The sequence below is a fragment of the Manis pentadactyla genome, chromosome 2, assembly GCF_030020395.1.
Source record: "Manis pentadactyla isolate mManPen7 chromosome 2, mManPen7.hap1, whole genome shotgun sequence".
NCBI lineage: Eukaryota > Metazoa > Chordata > Mammalia > Pholidota > Manidae > Manis > Manis pentadactyla.
Genome location: NC_080020.1, coordinates 154875574 through 154893340, shown reverse-complemented (window position 1 = coordinate 154893340; position 17767 = coordinate 154875574). Strand labels below are relative to the sequence as shown.

The following is a 17767-nucleotide window of genomic DNA, read 5'->3' as shown; positions in this document are numbered from 1 at the left end:
ACATGTTTTCTAAAATCTTTCTATCCCTGGAGTTTAGTATATAGCAGGTCCTCAACTGACATCTGCAAATGGATGAATGAATGCTATTGTCACTGTGGGAAAATATGTTCCAAGTGGCAAGAAAACCAAAACCTGAAGAGTGAAGTTATCAGCGTCCATCCTGCTAAGGCCTGTAGTGTGACCACGAGTCACTGTGCTTGGTAGATGTCAGCTGCCCTGTTCCTCCTTCCTCACCAGAGACAAAGATGTTGGGCAGGGTCTTACCCAGAAGGCTCCCAAGGCCAAGTGCACCCCTTTCACTGACCTGACTTCAGTTGTGGAGTGAGGAGGAGCTTATGTTTCTCCTTCCTGAAGAGGGAGAACTAAAACCTCTGCACTAACTTCATTCCTTCCAGATGATGCCCAGGCCCTGGCAGAAACATAAGGGGACCACAGGGACAAGCAGATCACAGGACCTCTTCATTTAATTTTCACATGGGACTACAGACCCAGTTTACAGAGTAAGAAACAGGTACAGAGCTGCTTTTAAATAACTTTCCCAAGGTCACACAGTAGTAAGTGGTAGAGCCGAAGTCACTTCCTGGCTGGGTCCTCTGTTGTACAGCCTGTCCAGTAAGAGGTGGGAGAAGGGGCAGGACAAGGCACCCCTCCCAGGGCCGTGTCAGGGCACACAAGGACCCTCTGTGGGTGACAGCTCAGACAGGCTCTTTGTGTCTCCCAGTGCCTGACTGTGTTGTGTCATACACTGTACAAGGAGCAAAGAGAAGCAGCACTGACAGGACCAAGAAGAATGGCCACACTGTTCCCAGTTACTAGCCGCCATTCCCTCCAGGCCTGGGGGAGGGGAAAGGCAACGGAAAGGATCCTGGGAAGAAGAGAGGGCTGGTGGCTCTTTCTGGAAGGCAGCCAGTCAGCCCAGGCTGTTGTTCCTAGAACAATCTACCCCGGCTCGGTGGCTCTAATTTATTGCTGAGGTCCAGGATCCAACTGGCAAGAAGGAGACAAGCTGGGACTTGTGACCTGCCCATCCCCAGGCAGGGACAGTGCTGGGTGGGGGCCAAGGCCGGCATCCTCATGCCTTGCATTCAAATCACAGCAGCTGGTTTCTGGACCATCCCTGCTGGCTTCTCTCTTTCTCAGTGCAAAGGTTTCAAGCCTGGGGCAGAATGCATATCTCCCCAGGGCAAAATATTGCTCCAGCAACTCTAAGGGAAGAAAGAGGGAGACAGAACAGCTGTTCTAGGCTTTTCCAGCTGACCTACAACCCCACAGAGGGGAACAAATGCTCAAATGCTCAAGCACCGGTGGCTCTGAATTCGGGAGGCCCTCACCCTCCAGGCGCACTGTAGGGCTGCGTGAGGCCAGGGCAGGACCCAGCCTCAGAGGGGTAAGGGTGGACACCATAGCAGCAGCTGCTGAGCAGCACAGACGGAACCACAGGGAGGACTTCTGGTGGCACAGGAAATACCCTTTGAGGCGCGCACTCTGCGGGGTGCAGAGCGACTAGTCTGCTCCCAGCGCCTCCCTGACTCTGTCATCATAGGCCTCCTCCCTCCTCTTGCCTCAGAGAGGACAAACTCAGCAGCACCCAAGGCCAGAAGAAGGTAGGTGCCCACAGCCCCACCTGCCAGCAGAGGACAGACGAAGCAGCAGGAACGTTCCCACCATCTAGCGGCAGGTGTGCGGTGCTCACCTGGAAGAGCCACTGCAGCACAGGCACGGGGCAGTTGGCAGTGCGCAGGTAGAGGTTGCTCTGGAGGCCACTGCGCAGGAAGGAGAGCTGCTGGGCCAGCGAGGAGCTGCAGGGGCAGAGGGGCAAGGTTAGGGGAGGCCCTCAGGCTCATGGCCTGGCAGCTTTCTGCAGCATGCCTGTCTCACCGTGGGGGATTTTCATATTTCAGCCTCATGGGACACCAGGATCACATCGGTACACAATTGCTACAGATAAAAGTGCTCACAGCCCCCATGCAAGGAGTGGTGGGAAGGAAGACAACCCCAGCCACCAACAGGATCATACACTCTCACACCATCTAAACACATGACTGGAAGGTACATTTGTCCTTTCCAGTTGAGGGAGGGGGAAAACAGGTAGTAAACCAAGATTGCAAAAAGATCTGTGTGGAGGCGAGGTGAGAGCCCAGGAGTCACACCTCCCAGTCAAAGGCTCCGGGCTGCAGCCAGCAGGCTGAATTACTGGGGTGGCATGTGGGGCCCACATCCAGGCTCTGGTTACACAGAGCATTTCTGCCCCAGGCCTGTGTTTTTCCGAAACAAAGGGGACACCTGAGAAGATGGGAAAATAACAAAAGGGGCCCAAAATGGGGAAATTCTGGGAAGGAAATAACAAGGGTGCCACAGAAGATTCCTCAGAAGCTATGTGAGCAGCAACTGTTGCAGAGTCAAGGGGAATGGAGCTTAGGCCCTCGTGCCCGTGGCCATACCCTGCGTTTCCTTCCACTGTGGGGTCCTCTGGGGCCTCTCCCTTCTGGTAGGCGCTCTCACAGTCAGAATGCTGGTGTGGAGAGGAGCCATGCCTGGGGCACACTGCTGCCTGGCAGATCATCTGGACCAACAGGATCCCACGTGCCTATGAACCAATGAGTTGATACTTCTGGCAGTTTTAGGACCCCTGGTGGAAGGTACTCCAGAAGTCATCTCAGAGGGGCTGGCTGGACTCATCACCCTCCCTGGACTCCTGGTCATGCTGGGAGGCTGGGTTTAGTGTAGGGTTTTCTACTCTCTCTGCATTTTGTGAATGCTCCTTTGCTTTCTTTTTCTAGATAATGTCCTAAAAGCAATTAATATGGATTCCAGGAAATTAAAAAGTAATTTCATGTTTGGTCTTTTTAATTGACAAATTTGTGCAAACAACATTTCAGATAACATTTAAAGCCATGACTCTAGATAGACATTTCCTTGGTCAGCCCAACCCTCCTCTTCTCCTTTTTAAAAAGACATATTTTAATCTGCCAGGAACAGAAGGCTCCAAAACATAGATTCTCCTCTGAGCCAAGCTGCTGTCTCCTTGACTATGTCCAGGCAATTTACAAATTGTATATATTTTCCAAATCATTTAAGTTCAGAGGAGAATGTGGCTTTGTTCCTGTGTCTGTGAAGCTAACAATTCTAAAATAGACCTTTATTTGTATATACAAACACGTGTGCACCCCAGGGCTGCTGGCACACTCCACTCTGCTCCATGTGCTTAGTCACCCCAACACTTTCATGAACTGACCCCATGATGCATGCATGATTCAAGCACACCCCAAATGCAGACAATACCCAAGCAAACACTGTCTGGAAGACCTTACAAATTGGTAGGACCTGGCCTGGAGCCATGTGGCCAGGAGAATGGTACTCTGGGGATTCAAGACTCCGGCTCTGGCATTCTGTTGGGGGGCACCTGACCAGCTTCTCAGTAGGAGAATTGATTGTATAAGTCCCTGTTGGCTCAGATCAACGCATTTCCAACTGCTGCTTTGAGGGAAAGACATCCCTAGAGTTACAACATTTCCCTTCTGCTACAGCCTTGCAGCAGTTTCTGCCAGAAAAATGATCACTTTGCCTTCAAGTTCATTGCTGCTGAGTTAGGTTTTGTCCGTAAGAACAGCAGCAAGAGATGGGCAGAAGGGGCATGGTCCAGGGGTGCTTTGAAGTGAATGGCTTCTAAGGAATTCTGTGCCTAGAGCTAGATGAGATGCAAGGAATCTCCTCTGCAGGCTGGGTCACAAGCCAAGTGTGCATGTTCAGTGTAAGGGTGGTGCTGCTTCACCTCTGCTGACCACAAGCACTCTGGCTGTTCAAGGCCAATGGCACAAGTCACCTCTAACTTAGTGGAAGGGCAGGGCCAGCCTTGCATGCAGACACTGCCTTGATCTGTGGGACAGTCTGCAGGCAGCACCTGGTGAGAGGAGAAGGAAGGGGGTGGGAGGTATGTGCATGGAAAGCTCAAAAACTTCGGGTTACAGAATCAACTGCTGTTAGATTTACAACCCGGTGATGCTGGGCCTAAGGGGGTGCCTACAGGTGACCCTAAGAGTGTCAGAGGACCCTGGAGCAGGAAGAGGAGGACAGGGCCTCTTCTGCAGCAGATGCCATGCAGGCCTGGTTGAGAAAGAAGCCCTAGCTGTCAAACCTGAGGATCCCAGTGAGGAGGCTCCCACCCAAGAGCAGGACACTCAGAGTCAAGAATACTGCTAATCCCCAGCCACCATGACAAGGACAGAGGACCACAGAAACACATGGAAGGAAGGGGGAAAAACAGCGAGAGGGGAATCACGCTAAACCAGGGGTCAGCATAGGTCAGCATGTTGGGCCTCTGGGCAGAGCACTGACCTTCCACTTGGGCTGTGCGGTCCTGGATAATGCCCCAGGGAAGATTCTTCTACGTCCTCATCTGTTTTATGGGCAGCAGTCCCGAAGCGCAAAGTCTCTTTATTGCCTTGGGAATGCCGAGGTTACTTATGCCAAGTGATGGCAGAAGGATAAACACCAAGTGTAGTTACTTATACAGTATCAGTTTCTGTGTCTCTGCCAAGTCACTCAAATAAAAAGTTTAAAATGCAAAGGGAGGACAGAAATGAAGAACGGTCAGAGCTTTCATTCCTGCTCTTCTTTTTCTTTCCTCCCTGTGGGCACTGCTCCAGCCAGAAACCCAGAGACCCCAGCAACAACCTAGCTGGCTGGTTTTGCTAGCTCTTCATTATGGGGGGCAGCTGCAGCCAGCTGGGCTGCTCAGCTCTGTCTATACTCTGTAACTGCTGGGTTTACTTCACCCAGGCTTCCACCTCAGCAGGCCAGGAAGAGGAGGAGGCCTTAGCAGAACAAGAGCTGGGGCTGTAGGCCTCGGGGAGATCTGGTGCACACGAGCCGTTCACGTCAAGGCAGCTCAGACCCACCGCTCTGTCCTGCCCGCTGGGGTGTTCACGGAGGAGGGCCCCAGCCAGCCACCTGGCTTCCTGAGAATACCCCGCGAACACCTCACAGGAATAGTGGCAGATGCACCCAGAGGACAAACGGACCCTGACCCTCTCTCATGCACTGTGGGAGCCCAGAAAGCCCACGAGTAATTTGGCAGGCAATCCCCACCCTTCTCAGGCAGCTTGCTCCTGCCTTTGAGCTGCCTGTGGGCATTGGTCCTGAAGCTTTTCCACAGGGGATGGGAATCAGATTTCTTTTTGAAGTGTTGTCAAGGGAGGAGGAAAGAGTTCAGCCCCTGGTATCAACTTCTGTGATGAAGGCATGTGACTCTGGTCCCAGGGAACCTGAGGTCACACACCCAGCCGGGTGATGAATGAGAAAGGATGGCCAGGCCAGCTGCAATCCCACAGCTGTGTGTTCCAGGGGGCTGTGTTCTTGCACATAAATTCGTGTAGGTCCAATCCAGGAGGACAAGGCCTCTGACACAAGGCCACCCGCTCTGGCTCTGCAATCTGAGACAAACCAATTGCTTAATCTGTGCCAAGATTTTCCACTTGGTACAGTGGGAAGAAAGGTAGTATCTCTTTCACAGAAAGGTAAGAAGTGAGTCTCTTTCAAGAAGAGATTTTTTAAAATTCCATTCAAAATTTTTCTAAAACCTCTAGTGAATAATGAGACATGTTCACTATAGAAAGTTTTAGAAAACAGTATAATTAGGAAAATAAAAGTTACCCATAAACTCACATACGTCTTAACTTTTTGTACAGCAAGAACCATACTTGCTTGAACCATACTGTTTTTTTAGAGATCAAGTAACCTTTCATTCCTCCTCAATTTTCATGTTTCCAGCTGAACACAACAGACAATTATTGAACAACTAGTATTTCCCACTCTTATGTCTAGACCCAAAGTCCTTGGCACAAACAGGAAATAAAAGACCCCAAGGCTAAACAGTGACCTTCAGGAAGTGGCCCTTATCCACTGCATAGTGAGGGTCCCCTGATCTGATGGTAAGGTGGTGGGCATTCCTCCAGAAAGCCCCTTGATCTGAGGGGCTGGCAAGGCCATCCCCTCTGTGCTTCATTAGCATACTGGAGGGAGGAGGGTCTGAATTCCTCACACCAGGAAAGCTGGCCAGCCACCTGCTCCACTTGGCAGGGCTGCTCTGATCCCAGGTCACTGCTCCACGGGCCATCTCATCTGTCAAGCACTTCCTGCCAGCCGTCCAGTCCTAGACAGAGAAAACCTACTGTCGCATAAGCCACTGCTGAGGCAGCTCCGGAAGACGCCTTCCTGTTCTCTCCTCTCCGTCCCAGGCCTGCCCAGCCCATTCTTTATCCTTGTCCTTTCTCCAGCTCTCTTATCTTTCTTCTTTTCTCTTCATTCCTTTTTTCCCCCTTTTCATCATCTCTTTATTAGAACCTTTTCAATTTGGCAATGTGAACATTTACCAATATTCATACGCTCAGAACCAATCACCTCACGTCACATCCAGGGATATATTTCAGACCTCTGGACAAATATTTATGTATAAAGATATTCTTTACCACATTCTTATAGCAGGGAAATAACATAATGTCAAGTAAAATGAGCAAAATGATTAAACATGTTGAGGCATCAATGCCATACAATATTATTTCACCATTTTTTCACATTTCATTGTCATTAACATTACATGGTCTAACTGCAATGTTTGGGTCTTGTTTAGATCCTGATTTGAACAACGTATAAAAAACATAAGATAAGGAAATCTGAACACTGATGTGAAGAAACTATAGTTTTTAGGTGTAATATAGTATTTAAATCATACCTAGAGTTCCATCAGAGACACAAACTGAAGTACTTACAGATTAAATTACATGCATCTTGGATTTGCTTAAAAATAATCCTGAGGGAATAGTGTTAGTGGGCAAAGGTAGAGACAAAACAGATTGACTTTGAGTTGAGAATTGATGAAACTGGGTGATGAGCACATGGAGGAACATCACACCGTTCTGCTTTTATGTGTGCTCAATGTTTCCATGATAAATGGCTTTAAAGGAAACATATCAAAATGTTATCTTTCTATTATAAAATAAGGTGGATTCAGAATTAATGAAATAGACATGAGAAAGCCCTGAATAGCTGGAAAAGAGAACCAGATGCCTGCTTTCAAGAGGCCAGAGAAGCACCCCACCTCTGCTCCTCCCAAGCGGGGGTGGGTCAGGGGGTCGCTCCTCCAGCCCAGGAGCCAAGGCCCAGCAGGTCACCCACCTGGGTGGGCACCTGGCGAAGGCCACAGCACTGAATCCTATGAGCTTTCCCTCCTAGTCTTCGATATACAAACTCACAATTACAAGTATTGGATGTTACTGTGGTAAAGTTTTAAAAAATCCCCTTTAAAATTTTAAAAAATTAGTTATGTGATAACAATCATGAATTTACTTCCACAGAGAAGAACAAGGCTACTGTCCTGATGTCACACAACGTTGCTTGTGGGTGGCTAGAGGCATCCTTTTCAGAGTGAGTATCATACAGCCTGCAGAAGGCAGTGTTGCCAACAATCAGGTGGCAGTGAGGATGACATGCTCTGGAAAGCTGCCGAATGGCCCAGGAAGTGGCTCCAGTGCTGGGGGAGGCATAACCCCAAAGGCATGTATGAGTCTGACTAAAGAAGTTCCATGAAGTGGGGTGTAGGGGAGCGAATACATGATATAACATATGCTCTGATGTAGGATTTTCAGAAGTACGTGAAGTCTCAATTAGTACATTAAATGTAAGTAGATGTGTGCTATTTCATCTATATCCATAAAAGTTGCCACATTCGAATTGGCCAAAACACAGATTGGATTTCCTCAGTGGGGCTGGTCCTTATTCCTGGGCTGCATGATGAAAGGGGTCTGGCCATACTGCCAACATTGACCTGAAGAACAGCTCTTCCAGGTCACACTGTGGCTTCAGGTGTGAACAATCCGGGATGCAAGGCAGGGGGTGACGCCTGGGTAGAAACACAGTCTCGCCTGGATGCACTGCTGGGAGGGCCCGTGGTGACACGAAGCACTCCACCAGCGTCCTGGCAAAGCAAGAGGCAGGAGAGTCACGCATCAGCGGGCGCACCTGGTTGGCAGCCTGGAAGAAGGCACCCTGCAGCCATGGCCTGATGGGGACACCAGAGGGGACAGCGCCACCTGCTGACAGAGGAAGAGCCCACAAGATGCAGACCAGGGAGCCCATCCCCTTCCTGTCGTACACCGCCCCCCTCCCTTAAGGCCTCAGTCCCTGAACCAGAAGTCCTGGTCCCAAGCCCAACCGCCCCACCCCCGTCAGCTCTGTTCAGCTCAGACTTTCACTGAGTGCCCACGAGGTATGGGTGCCAGGTGCTAAAGGATGAGTCAGGCGTGTGCTGCCCTGGCAGGCCCAGGAGAAGTGTAAACAAATCACTGCAATACCCTTCAGCAAGTGGACTGGCCACAGAGCTGCCTACACGGCTGGGGCAGAGGAGAGATGCCAGGAGCAGCCAGGTCAGGGAAGACATCTGTGCCACAAAGGAGCCTCCACTCTTCCTCTGGGCATCAGTCCTGAAGCTCCTGGGACCGGGAGGACTCCCCAGTCCTGGGAGTCTGACTTAGTCAGAGCTGGGCCCCATAGACAGGGAAAGAACAGAGAAGAGGGGGTATGCTGAAACTGTATCAAGGTGGGGAGGGCAGAACTGTCAGGACTCACTGGCCCACTTAAGCAGGAATAGGGGAAAGGGGGTAAGTTAAGATGATTCCTCAGAGTGAGGTAAATCTCTGCACCCTGAAGGACTAGAATGAACACAGTACACTGGTGGGTGAAAACAGGAAGTTGCAGAATAGCAAGTGCGTGTGTGTGTGCACACACACACATGAACACATACTTTCTTAGACACAAGTAATAACCCACACATCAAACACACCCAATTTTGATGCAGGGTCATTCCTGGGACACAGGATTTGGGCAATGGGGAAGGAAGAGGAGACATTCCTGCTCACTTCATACCCCTGTGTGCTGCTTGACTTTGCGGTGACATGACACTCACTTAATAATGAAATGAAACAAGATGGGGCAACACATACCCTCCTCACACCAGAGGACAACCCTACCCGGTTCCAGCCAGGCCCTGAAACAGTGAACTAGGAGGGGAAACAGCACTGGGGGCCCCCGTTAGGACCTGGGACACAAGCAGGTAGCCCACTGCTGGCCAGATGAAACCTGCCCCACTTTCTGGCCAAGGGACCTAATGTAAGGCACCAACACACATCACGGAATCATCCTGAGGACAACACGGTACATCGGATGATGGTAATGACCCTGGAAAACCAGAGAGGCTCTGATCCTGCAGTCTTTGGGAAGCAGCCTCAGCAAACCACCACACAGATGGTTAAACAATTTTCTGTTTTGTTAATTTCTTTAAGTTTCTGAATAGCAATGGCTTTTTAGTTGCTTTTATAATTTAACAAATGTACAAATCATTGGAAGTCTTGAAGGACCAGGCTTATCCGTAAAAGGATCTTAGCCCTGTCCCTCAAACCATCGCACAAAGGGACTTGTGTGATATTAAATATAATGCATGTGCATTACTGAGAGCTGAGATGACTCTCACTCGTCTAATTGAGGATTTCCTGTGCAGCCCAAAATAAGGATAAAGGATGATGTTGTGGTTTAAACATCCTCCCCTCCCCTGCCCCAGCACACACATAAGGTCTTTCAACTTTAAGAAATAGAGAACACAGGACGGCATGCATTCAAGATGCAGGCCAATCTTTAGAGCATGAGTGGATGCTCTGCTCTGAGTATTCAGGGCTCCTTTCTGCGATGGGCAACTGTGGCAGTCATGCGACTCCTGGTCACAGGACACTTGCCTTACAGAGGGTGGCGAGCCCCCAGCTCCAGCCGCACCCCTTCCAGACCCACATCCCTCTTTGGTCCCCCTAGCCCCATTCAGGGATGAAGGGGCTACTGGTTTTGAATATCAGTGAGTAATTTTCTTTGAAGCAGAAAGTTGAACTGTCCCATCAAAATGATCCCACATCAAAACAACCATCTCAAAGCAGCTGTTGTCAAAAAGGCTTTCTCAAAGTACCACTTCAAAACGTCATGTGGCCAGAAAATTATCAGTGATTTCAAAGTCTGCAACACCTTCTGGCTTAAGCCAGTCGCCCAGATAACTCTTCTCTGGAGAATTTCAGCACATCCAAGCAATGACTTCTAGAATCCTGGATGCACTCAGTAGAAAGGTAAAAAGCTATAATAACTATTCTTACAGCAGAGATTTTTTTAAAAGGCCTTAAAAGGTTAATTCCAAGGCTATCTACCTTGTGAGTAGGGAACCTAGAAACCAAATCTACAAGTCCCAGCTGCAACAGAAAATGCCTTTTATCACTTGTGATACCACCAAGATACTCTTGTCCAGGGAGGCCTTAGCCTAAGCCCACCGATTTCAGTCTTCACATTCCACCACATCTTCCGGGAATCACCATGGGACTCGCAGTCACCCTTGCCCTGCGTCTCTGGGCAGTGTGAGTAGCTCTCTGCCTACCTGGAATGTCTGTTCCAATATGAACATTCACAGATTTCCACAGGGAAAACTGGTACCAGTTAAGAGGCAGGTGCTCCTAATCTAGGCTTGGGATCAGCAAACTACAGTCTGCAGCCAACTCCTACCGGTTTCCGTAAACAAGGTTATATTGCAACATAGGCATGACTGCTCATTTATGTGCCATCTATGGGAGCTTCCCCGTCACAACAGCAGAGCTGAGTGTTTGCAACAGTATGGCCCTCAAAGCCTAATATAATATACTTACTACTTACAAACTTTACAGGAAGCTTGCTGATTCCTAATCTAGTCCAGAGAAGATCCCAGGGGTGGGATCAATGGGGGCGGCTTGTACACTGTCAAATGAGCTCTTTGATCTTGCACCTGCCCCCACACGTTCTAGCCCAGGTCACAAAGTCTTTCCCAGTTTCATTAAAGACAACTCCCCTGGCCCGGTTGCTCAGGCCCAGATCCTTGGGTCTCCTTGAGTTCTCTTTCACCTTCCATCTAGCTCATTATCAAGTCCTGTCAGCTATGCCCTGAACATATATCCGGAATTTGCCTCCTGCCCCCCACCCCACCCTCACTTGTCCAGGATTACTGCCGTGGCCTCCCCGTTACCCCGATCTCCTTTCTTCCACCGCACCCCCGCAACCCTCCAGCCTATCTCTGACACGGTGCGGAGGATCCTGTTCAGATGGATGGTGGCCAGCTCAAACAGAGGAAAAGCTCTGGCCCCGAGCCCTCCCTTAGCCTCCCTGCCCTCCTCCCCCACCTGCCCCCTCACTCTCCCACAGCACACCTGGTGTGCCCCCACTGCAGGATCGCCTAGAGCTGCCTCCCTCCTTCTTTGAGGCTCTGCTAAAAAGTCAACTGCTCACCGAGGCCTTCCCTGACCCCTCATCCAAAATCTCACAACCTCCCACACTCCATAGGCCCCTCCTGTCTTCTTCCCACTAGGCAGAGTCACATCTTCCGACTGGTCGTGTTCAGGTCATTCTCCCTGACTTGAAAGCAGGCAGCAAGAGGGCAGAGATACTGCTGTCCCAGAGTCTGTCACAGAGCCTGCCACAAAGTTGGCATTCATACGCGTTTGCTGGATGGACAGACAGAGGGACGGATAGGCAGGTAACAGGTCCCCTGAAGACGGATTTCAATTGCATCGTTAAGACAGCATTGTACAGATGAGTCCAGCCCTCCCTCCAGTCAATGGCCAGTTAAATCAGGGCCCATGGACCCCTGCCCAGATGACAACACTGACAAAAGTTACCTTTGTTTCCCCAGGCAGGGAAGATTAAAGATGTCATGTGGCCATTATTTTCCCCTTCAGAAGCAGTTTTCATTTACACTGTGATTTTGTGTAGTTATTTTCCCAAGACATCTGATTCTATTTATCTGGGTTGACAGTTGGGGTAGAGCAGGCCATGTTTTACATCTGTGTGTGCTCAAAGATCCATAGGTGATCAAGTATTTCTGGAGATAATGAATGAATATGGGTTTAAGAGAAGGAGGCAGCTTGAAAACTCATAAATGGACACAAATTGCTGGCTGAAACTCTGTCCAAAACTGAAAGCTGGTCAGCACTTAAGAGGCAGGTGCAGAGACTCCACCCCAAGGGGACAGGTCCCTACCCACAACCTGTGCCCACTCTGCCTACCTGTGCTCTGGTGTGAGAGGCACTCCATCTTCGCTGAGATCCAGGGAGTCAGGGCTGGGACAGTCCTGCAGAAGCAGCTTCTCTCACTCCCGCTACAGGGCCTGCTCCCTGCAGGAAGACGAGAGCCGGCAACAGCGCTGTGCCAGCCATCCAGCACCCCTGCTGGGCTGCAGAGACATGGGGAACAGGGTAGAGCCTAGGAATGAGGGACCAGAGGGCAGTGCTGCCCTTGTCTCCTTGCACAGAGGCCTTCTCTGTTGTTCCCTCAGGCTGTTGAGGGAGCCTTGGGAGCCTCCCCAGCCCTTGCCCTGCCCTCCAGGGGCTCGCCCTGGCTTTCCTCACGGGTCTTCAGTTCCAAAAGATGTCATCTCCAAACCAGGCCTCCATCTTGACTTCAGGATGATTTTCAGCTCAATGTGCCTGAGCCCCTCTAATACATGTCTAATTCTGAGTTCTCCACACAGGACCTAGCATCCCAGCCACACAGGTCAGCACATTGATCAGGAGCTCCTCATCCTCCTCCAGGGAACGCATCTCATCACCACTACCTACTTTCCTATCCTGCCCTTTCCATCCCTTCTCCATAATACAGGAGCCTCCCCCATTCCTAGGCTCTACCCTGTTCCCTAAGCCATTTCTCTTAAATGCACACAGCCACTACCTGCTTAAAATTTTCCCACGACTGGACCTTGTGTTCATGAGGCCCCACATGATTCACTGGTTCACACCAGCTATCCACTCCAATTCTCACTTCCCCAGCACTGAAAATTTCATTCTTAGCCAAACACCAGAATGTCTTTCCCACACACCTTTACATGTGTGGTTGCCCACGCCATCCCTCAAGTTTCAAGGATAAGGACATCTCTAGGGTGCCCCTTCTGACCCCCAGGTTAAATTAAGCGCCACTATTCTGGGCCCCTCCATAGCAACTTCACAGCATTGGAAATACTACAGTCATTACGTTAAATCACCAGGCGAGCAGGAGCTACGCCACCATCTCTATATGTCCAGTGCCTGGCAGAAGGCTCAGTGCAGAACAAAAGCACCCAAATGCCAGGTGCACTAATGCGCAGGCATGCAGATTACCCACAACTGTTCACTTTCCTGGCTTGGGGAACAGAGCATCTACGGCCTACCTCAAACTCTGGACCCAGAGACATTTTCCCCAACCCCAGCCTGGGACCCATCCACTTCCTATGCTCAGCCAAAACTGAGGCCTGGGACCAAGGTTTTCTCAGATCTTGAACCCTGGACCAAGACCGTAGCTTGGAACCCAGATCGAGGCACTGTTGAATCCTGAATCTAAGACCCATGTGCCCAGCTCTCATCTGGGCAGAGGATTCAGGTATTGTGACCCTGTTGAGCCCTTGGGCTGTGGTGACCCCAAACACTCACCAGTCCCAGCTCTGCTTAGGGACTCTATGCCTCCACTCTCTGAAGTCCCACAGTGGAGAGGACCAAGGGGTAGGGTGGGATAAGGGCCAACCAGGAACGGACAGACACATCAGTATTGCTGCAACAATAAAGGCTGTTGCACTGCTTGAGACAAAAAAAAGAAAGAAAGAAAAAGGGGGGCCATCTACTGTATTTACAGCACAGTGCTGTGCCCTGGAAATATATACACATGGTCCCTACCTGAAACTCTTAACTAGAAGGAAATACACCCAGGCAAAAGAATTAAACAACTAAAGTCAGGGGCTACCACTAAGAGTGGAGAGGAGCAGCATGGATGGGGGAGATGACTCAGGCGGGCCAAAGGGCCAGGAAGGGACAAAGGACCAGGAACAGGAATTCGTCTCCCACAGGTGTAACTCCCTCCTGGGGGCAAGAACACAGAGCTGGGAACTCTAGGAAACAGGAGGGAGCCATCATTCTTCCCAGAGGGAGAGGCAAGGCAGGAACTGAAGCACTAGACTTCAGCAGCACCACCCCTCCCTGCAATTGCCTCCTGCAAAGGGAATATGGACGCCCAAAACAAAACCCAACAGGAGAGGGTTTAGGACAAAGAAGAATGAAGCACATGCGCAACCTGCACTCATTCCACCAAAGAGCATGCCCCCAGCAGGAAGTCTGCCCCAGAGCAGGAACACGCTGTCCCGGGGCCCCAGTCCTTGCTCGCCCTATGTCCTGCACAGTGCGAGGAGCCTACTCTGTGGAGTAGGGTCCTACCCACATGGGCCCTCAGTGAACGCCAACCACTTCACCGGGTCTCCAACACCTCTACCTCCTTAGGACTTCCAATTCTGATCAGACGTGAAACTAACTTCTACATGAGATGCAGCTCACTGCAACACCAAGGAGAAAGTGGCCATGGCCTACGAGCTCTGGGAAAATGAGCACAGTGCACCCAATGCTGCTCAGACAACGAAATGCTAGGCTCCCTACATCTACCCACAGCACCAACAAGGCAACAGTCAGGCTGAATGCCTCAGTGCCACAGCTGCCTGATCTGCCCATGGCTCTCTAACAGGACACTGGAATGGGAGTCAAGAGTTCCCAAACTGGCATGAACAGAGGCAAGGCGAAACAGCACCAGGGACAGGGGCTCTGTATGTAGTGGGGGTACAGGGCTCTCTGCCTCGGAGGGGCCCCCTTGAGCTGGTTGCTGTCCCATGAGCTTGTTATTAATCACACAGGGCACTCCAGGAGTCACACTGTGAAGGGTGGGGGTAGGCTGCTTCCTCCCAATAGGAATTTGTTCGAAGTAAGCCCTTTACTTACTTTGCTTACTTTTCTGAATAAGCAGTACATTCACATGATTAAGAAATCAGAAAGTGTAACACCACACAGTAAAACATCTCCCCTCACTCCACCCCCAGCCCTCCAGCTCCCTCCGACAGGTGGCCACGGGGGTGCAGTATGCTTTCAGGGACAGCTCCTGCACAGGCAAGCACACAGTAGCACGTCTCGGAGTCTTCCTCAAACTAACAGCAGCACACTGCAGCCTGCCCTGTACTGGGCCCTCTTGAAGGCCATTCCATGACAATACTACAGAGATATCTTTTTAAAAAACATTGTAAAGGTATTCTGATGTATGACTAGAACATAGTTCCCTAGTGGTAGGCATTTAGGTTATAGACAATCTTGGGCTATTACCAATAATTGAGCCCTATTCTTAGGGTAAATTTCCTGGATTGATGGGTCCTTAAATGCCCTGCCCCCCACAACCTATCTATCAACAAGAGTTTATTCCCAGCTTGATGTTCATCACTGAACATTTCGCTAGGGATCCCGACACACTGGACCACAGTCAGCCTGAGTCTTTGTGCCTGACCTAGCCCAGACCCCAGCACCGAGGTCCTTCCTTGCTGCCCGGCCACAGCCTCAGCCTTAGTTGTGAAAGTCTTGAAGGGCCCCACATGAGAGAGGTGTCAAATTTGGCACCACCCCAAGCCCTCTGTTAGCAGAGGTTAGGAACAGAAACAAAGTAAGAGGTACGGCCCAGCTTGGGGGTTCAACTTCCCAGCCAGGAGGGCCTGAAGGCTGGAGAGAGGCTGGAGGAGCATGGGGGGTGGTGGTGAGGCTGAGAAGTGATAGTCATGGGAGGTGGCCTGAGGGCAGTTGGGGTACAGCTGAGGAGGAGCCAAAAAGGGGTGGCCTTGGGGTGACTGAGGAGAGATGGCCGAAGAGGGTGGTATGAAGAGGAGGCCAAAGGGTGGCCACCGGCTTACCAAGGTGCAGCCATCCACTGGAGCTGCAGCCTCCTAGGTCGGGCCTGGTGTGTTCCAGAAAGGCTCCTCCAGGGAGGCCAGGCCCCTCTTGGGTTCTGAGTCCTGGGGCTGCTGCTCTAAGTCCTTGGGCAGCTGGGGGGCCAGTCTCCTCAGCCCCTGAGGCCCTGCTCTGCCAATCCACCCCTGGGCCGGGGCCATCCTGCTGGCCTGTGGTGACCCCATGTTCAGGAACTCCACAGGTGGTGGGCTCCAGTCGGTGGGGAACATATTCCCAACTGCTTGCATCCTGGGCTTCTTGGACCATCTGGGAGCTGAGGTGGGGTTGCGTAGGCACTGGGTGAGGTGGGGGAGCCCCTGGTGCAGAGGATGGTTTAAGCAACTGCCCTTCAGGCTAGGCAAGAGGATGGGCATGTCAGCAGCTGCCTGGGCCCCTGGGGATGGGAAAGAATAAGTAGTGGCCCCACCTGACTGCTGCCATCCCAGCCACTGTACCCTACTGGATGAGGAGAGGTGCAACTCAGGATTGGTGTGGGCAGGATGCAAGGAAGTCCCTCAACTATGGGTTTTCCACTCCCCCGTGGCTCCAAATCTCAGAAAGGCCCTACCTGCCAGGTGAGAGATACCTACCTTCTCTCTCTGGAAGGGCTAACGCCACCTGCTGGGGTCTGGCCATCTGCAAGCTGCTGGATGTTTTGCCCTGAAATGAACCGCCTGTCAGATGAGGGGAGCCTCCAGAAGCAGCTAAATGCTCTGCAGCTCTAGACTGCCTAGAGGAGAGGGCCTGGGTCCACTGGTGCCTGGGAGAGAACTCCCCATCCAGCTCCACCCCAAGAACCAAATACATGTATCGTGAAGATCAAGTTGCTAAGGGCTTGATCTGACCTCTATTTCAAGAATGTGAGGGAAAATGTAAAGACATCAACATTTTTTAAAAAACTAGCACAGCTCAATGGAAAAGTTGTGTTTTGAGATGATGTCCTGCACATCTTGCTTGCTTGGTGGCACCCCGTAAGGCTGTCTGATCACAATGGGCAAGGCAGAGCTGTCTGGTCCCTGCCATTTTCCCTGCACCAGCACAGACCTGGCACTCAGTAGGGCTTGGTGCATTTATGTTGAATGCATGAATGATTTAAAGAAACCCCATCCTGGTCCAATTAGCCTCCTTCAGTGTTAGAAGCTGCTGTCTTCAGCTAAGATAGACCATACCCCCTATAAAAACATCTCTCATCATATCAGGCCCAGGGTCAGATAAACGGAAATGCAAATGAAAGGCTAATATCTGAATGAGCTAATGTTCAAGGAAACAATACTTTACAAAATATACAAATACTAACTCAACAAGAGTTCAAACTCAACAACAATTAAAGAAATTCAAATCTACTGGATTGTGAAGTATTCTTCAACAATGAAATAATAAAAAATTTTTAAATGTGTAACAGTGTTGATGTGACTATGAAGAAATGCCTGTTGTTAGCACTGTAAAATGTTTTATTCTTCTTAGAGAGCAACCTATCACTATAAAAATAACTGCAAAAATGTCCATACCTGGGAGCAAGAAACCCCAGAACTCTGTCCCTCCTCAAAAGCAATAATTAAGCTGGCAAAACCTGTCAGAACCAACACTGAACAGAACTCTAGAATAATAAAAAACCACTATCAGGGAAATGCTTAATGAAGAAAGAAGCTGCTAAATTTCAGTAAGATTATGGTCTGGGTTTTTTATTTACCTGCCTATCACCCACTTCCAGCTCAGAAGCAGCCACAGGGATTTCGTCGCTGTGCGGTTTGCTGATACCAGAGGGGGCAATACAAACTTTGTTCTCAAGAATTGTGGTTGTGTGTTTTGACCTGTCTCATGGCTTCCTGAGGGATCTTCGCTGGGTCTTGCCTCTGTTTTACCCCTCTTGAAAATTTATCAGGACTTGAGTGGCCTCCTGGTAGTATTTTATGAAAGTATTTAAGGCAAATCTATTAGCCACAGAC

General features: G+C 50.4%; 1 protein-coding gene across 1 annotated transcript in view; it reads right to left on the bottom strand.

Moving 5' to 3' along the window:
• FAM178B (family with sequence similarity 178 member B) overlaps window positions 1-16069 on the bottom strand; it is an 80967-nt gene extending 64898 nt beyond the window's left edge. The window contains 3 exon segments of the mRNA XM_036888404.2: window positions 1694-1799; window positions 7823-8087; window positions 15829-16069. Of these exon segments, the coding sequence (XP_036744299.2) occupies window positions 1694-1799; window positions 7823-8087; window positions 15829-16069 (612 nt within the window).
• Between the last annotated feature and the right edge of the window lie 1698 nt (window positions 16070-17767).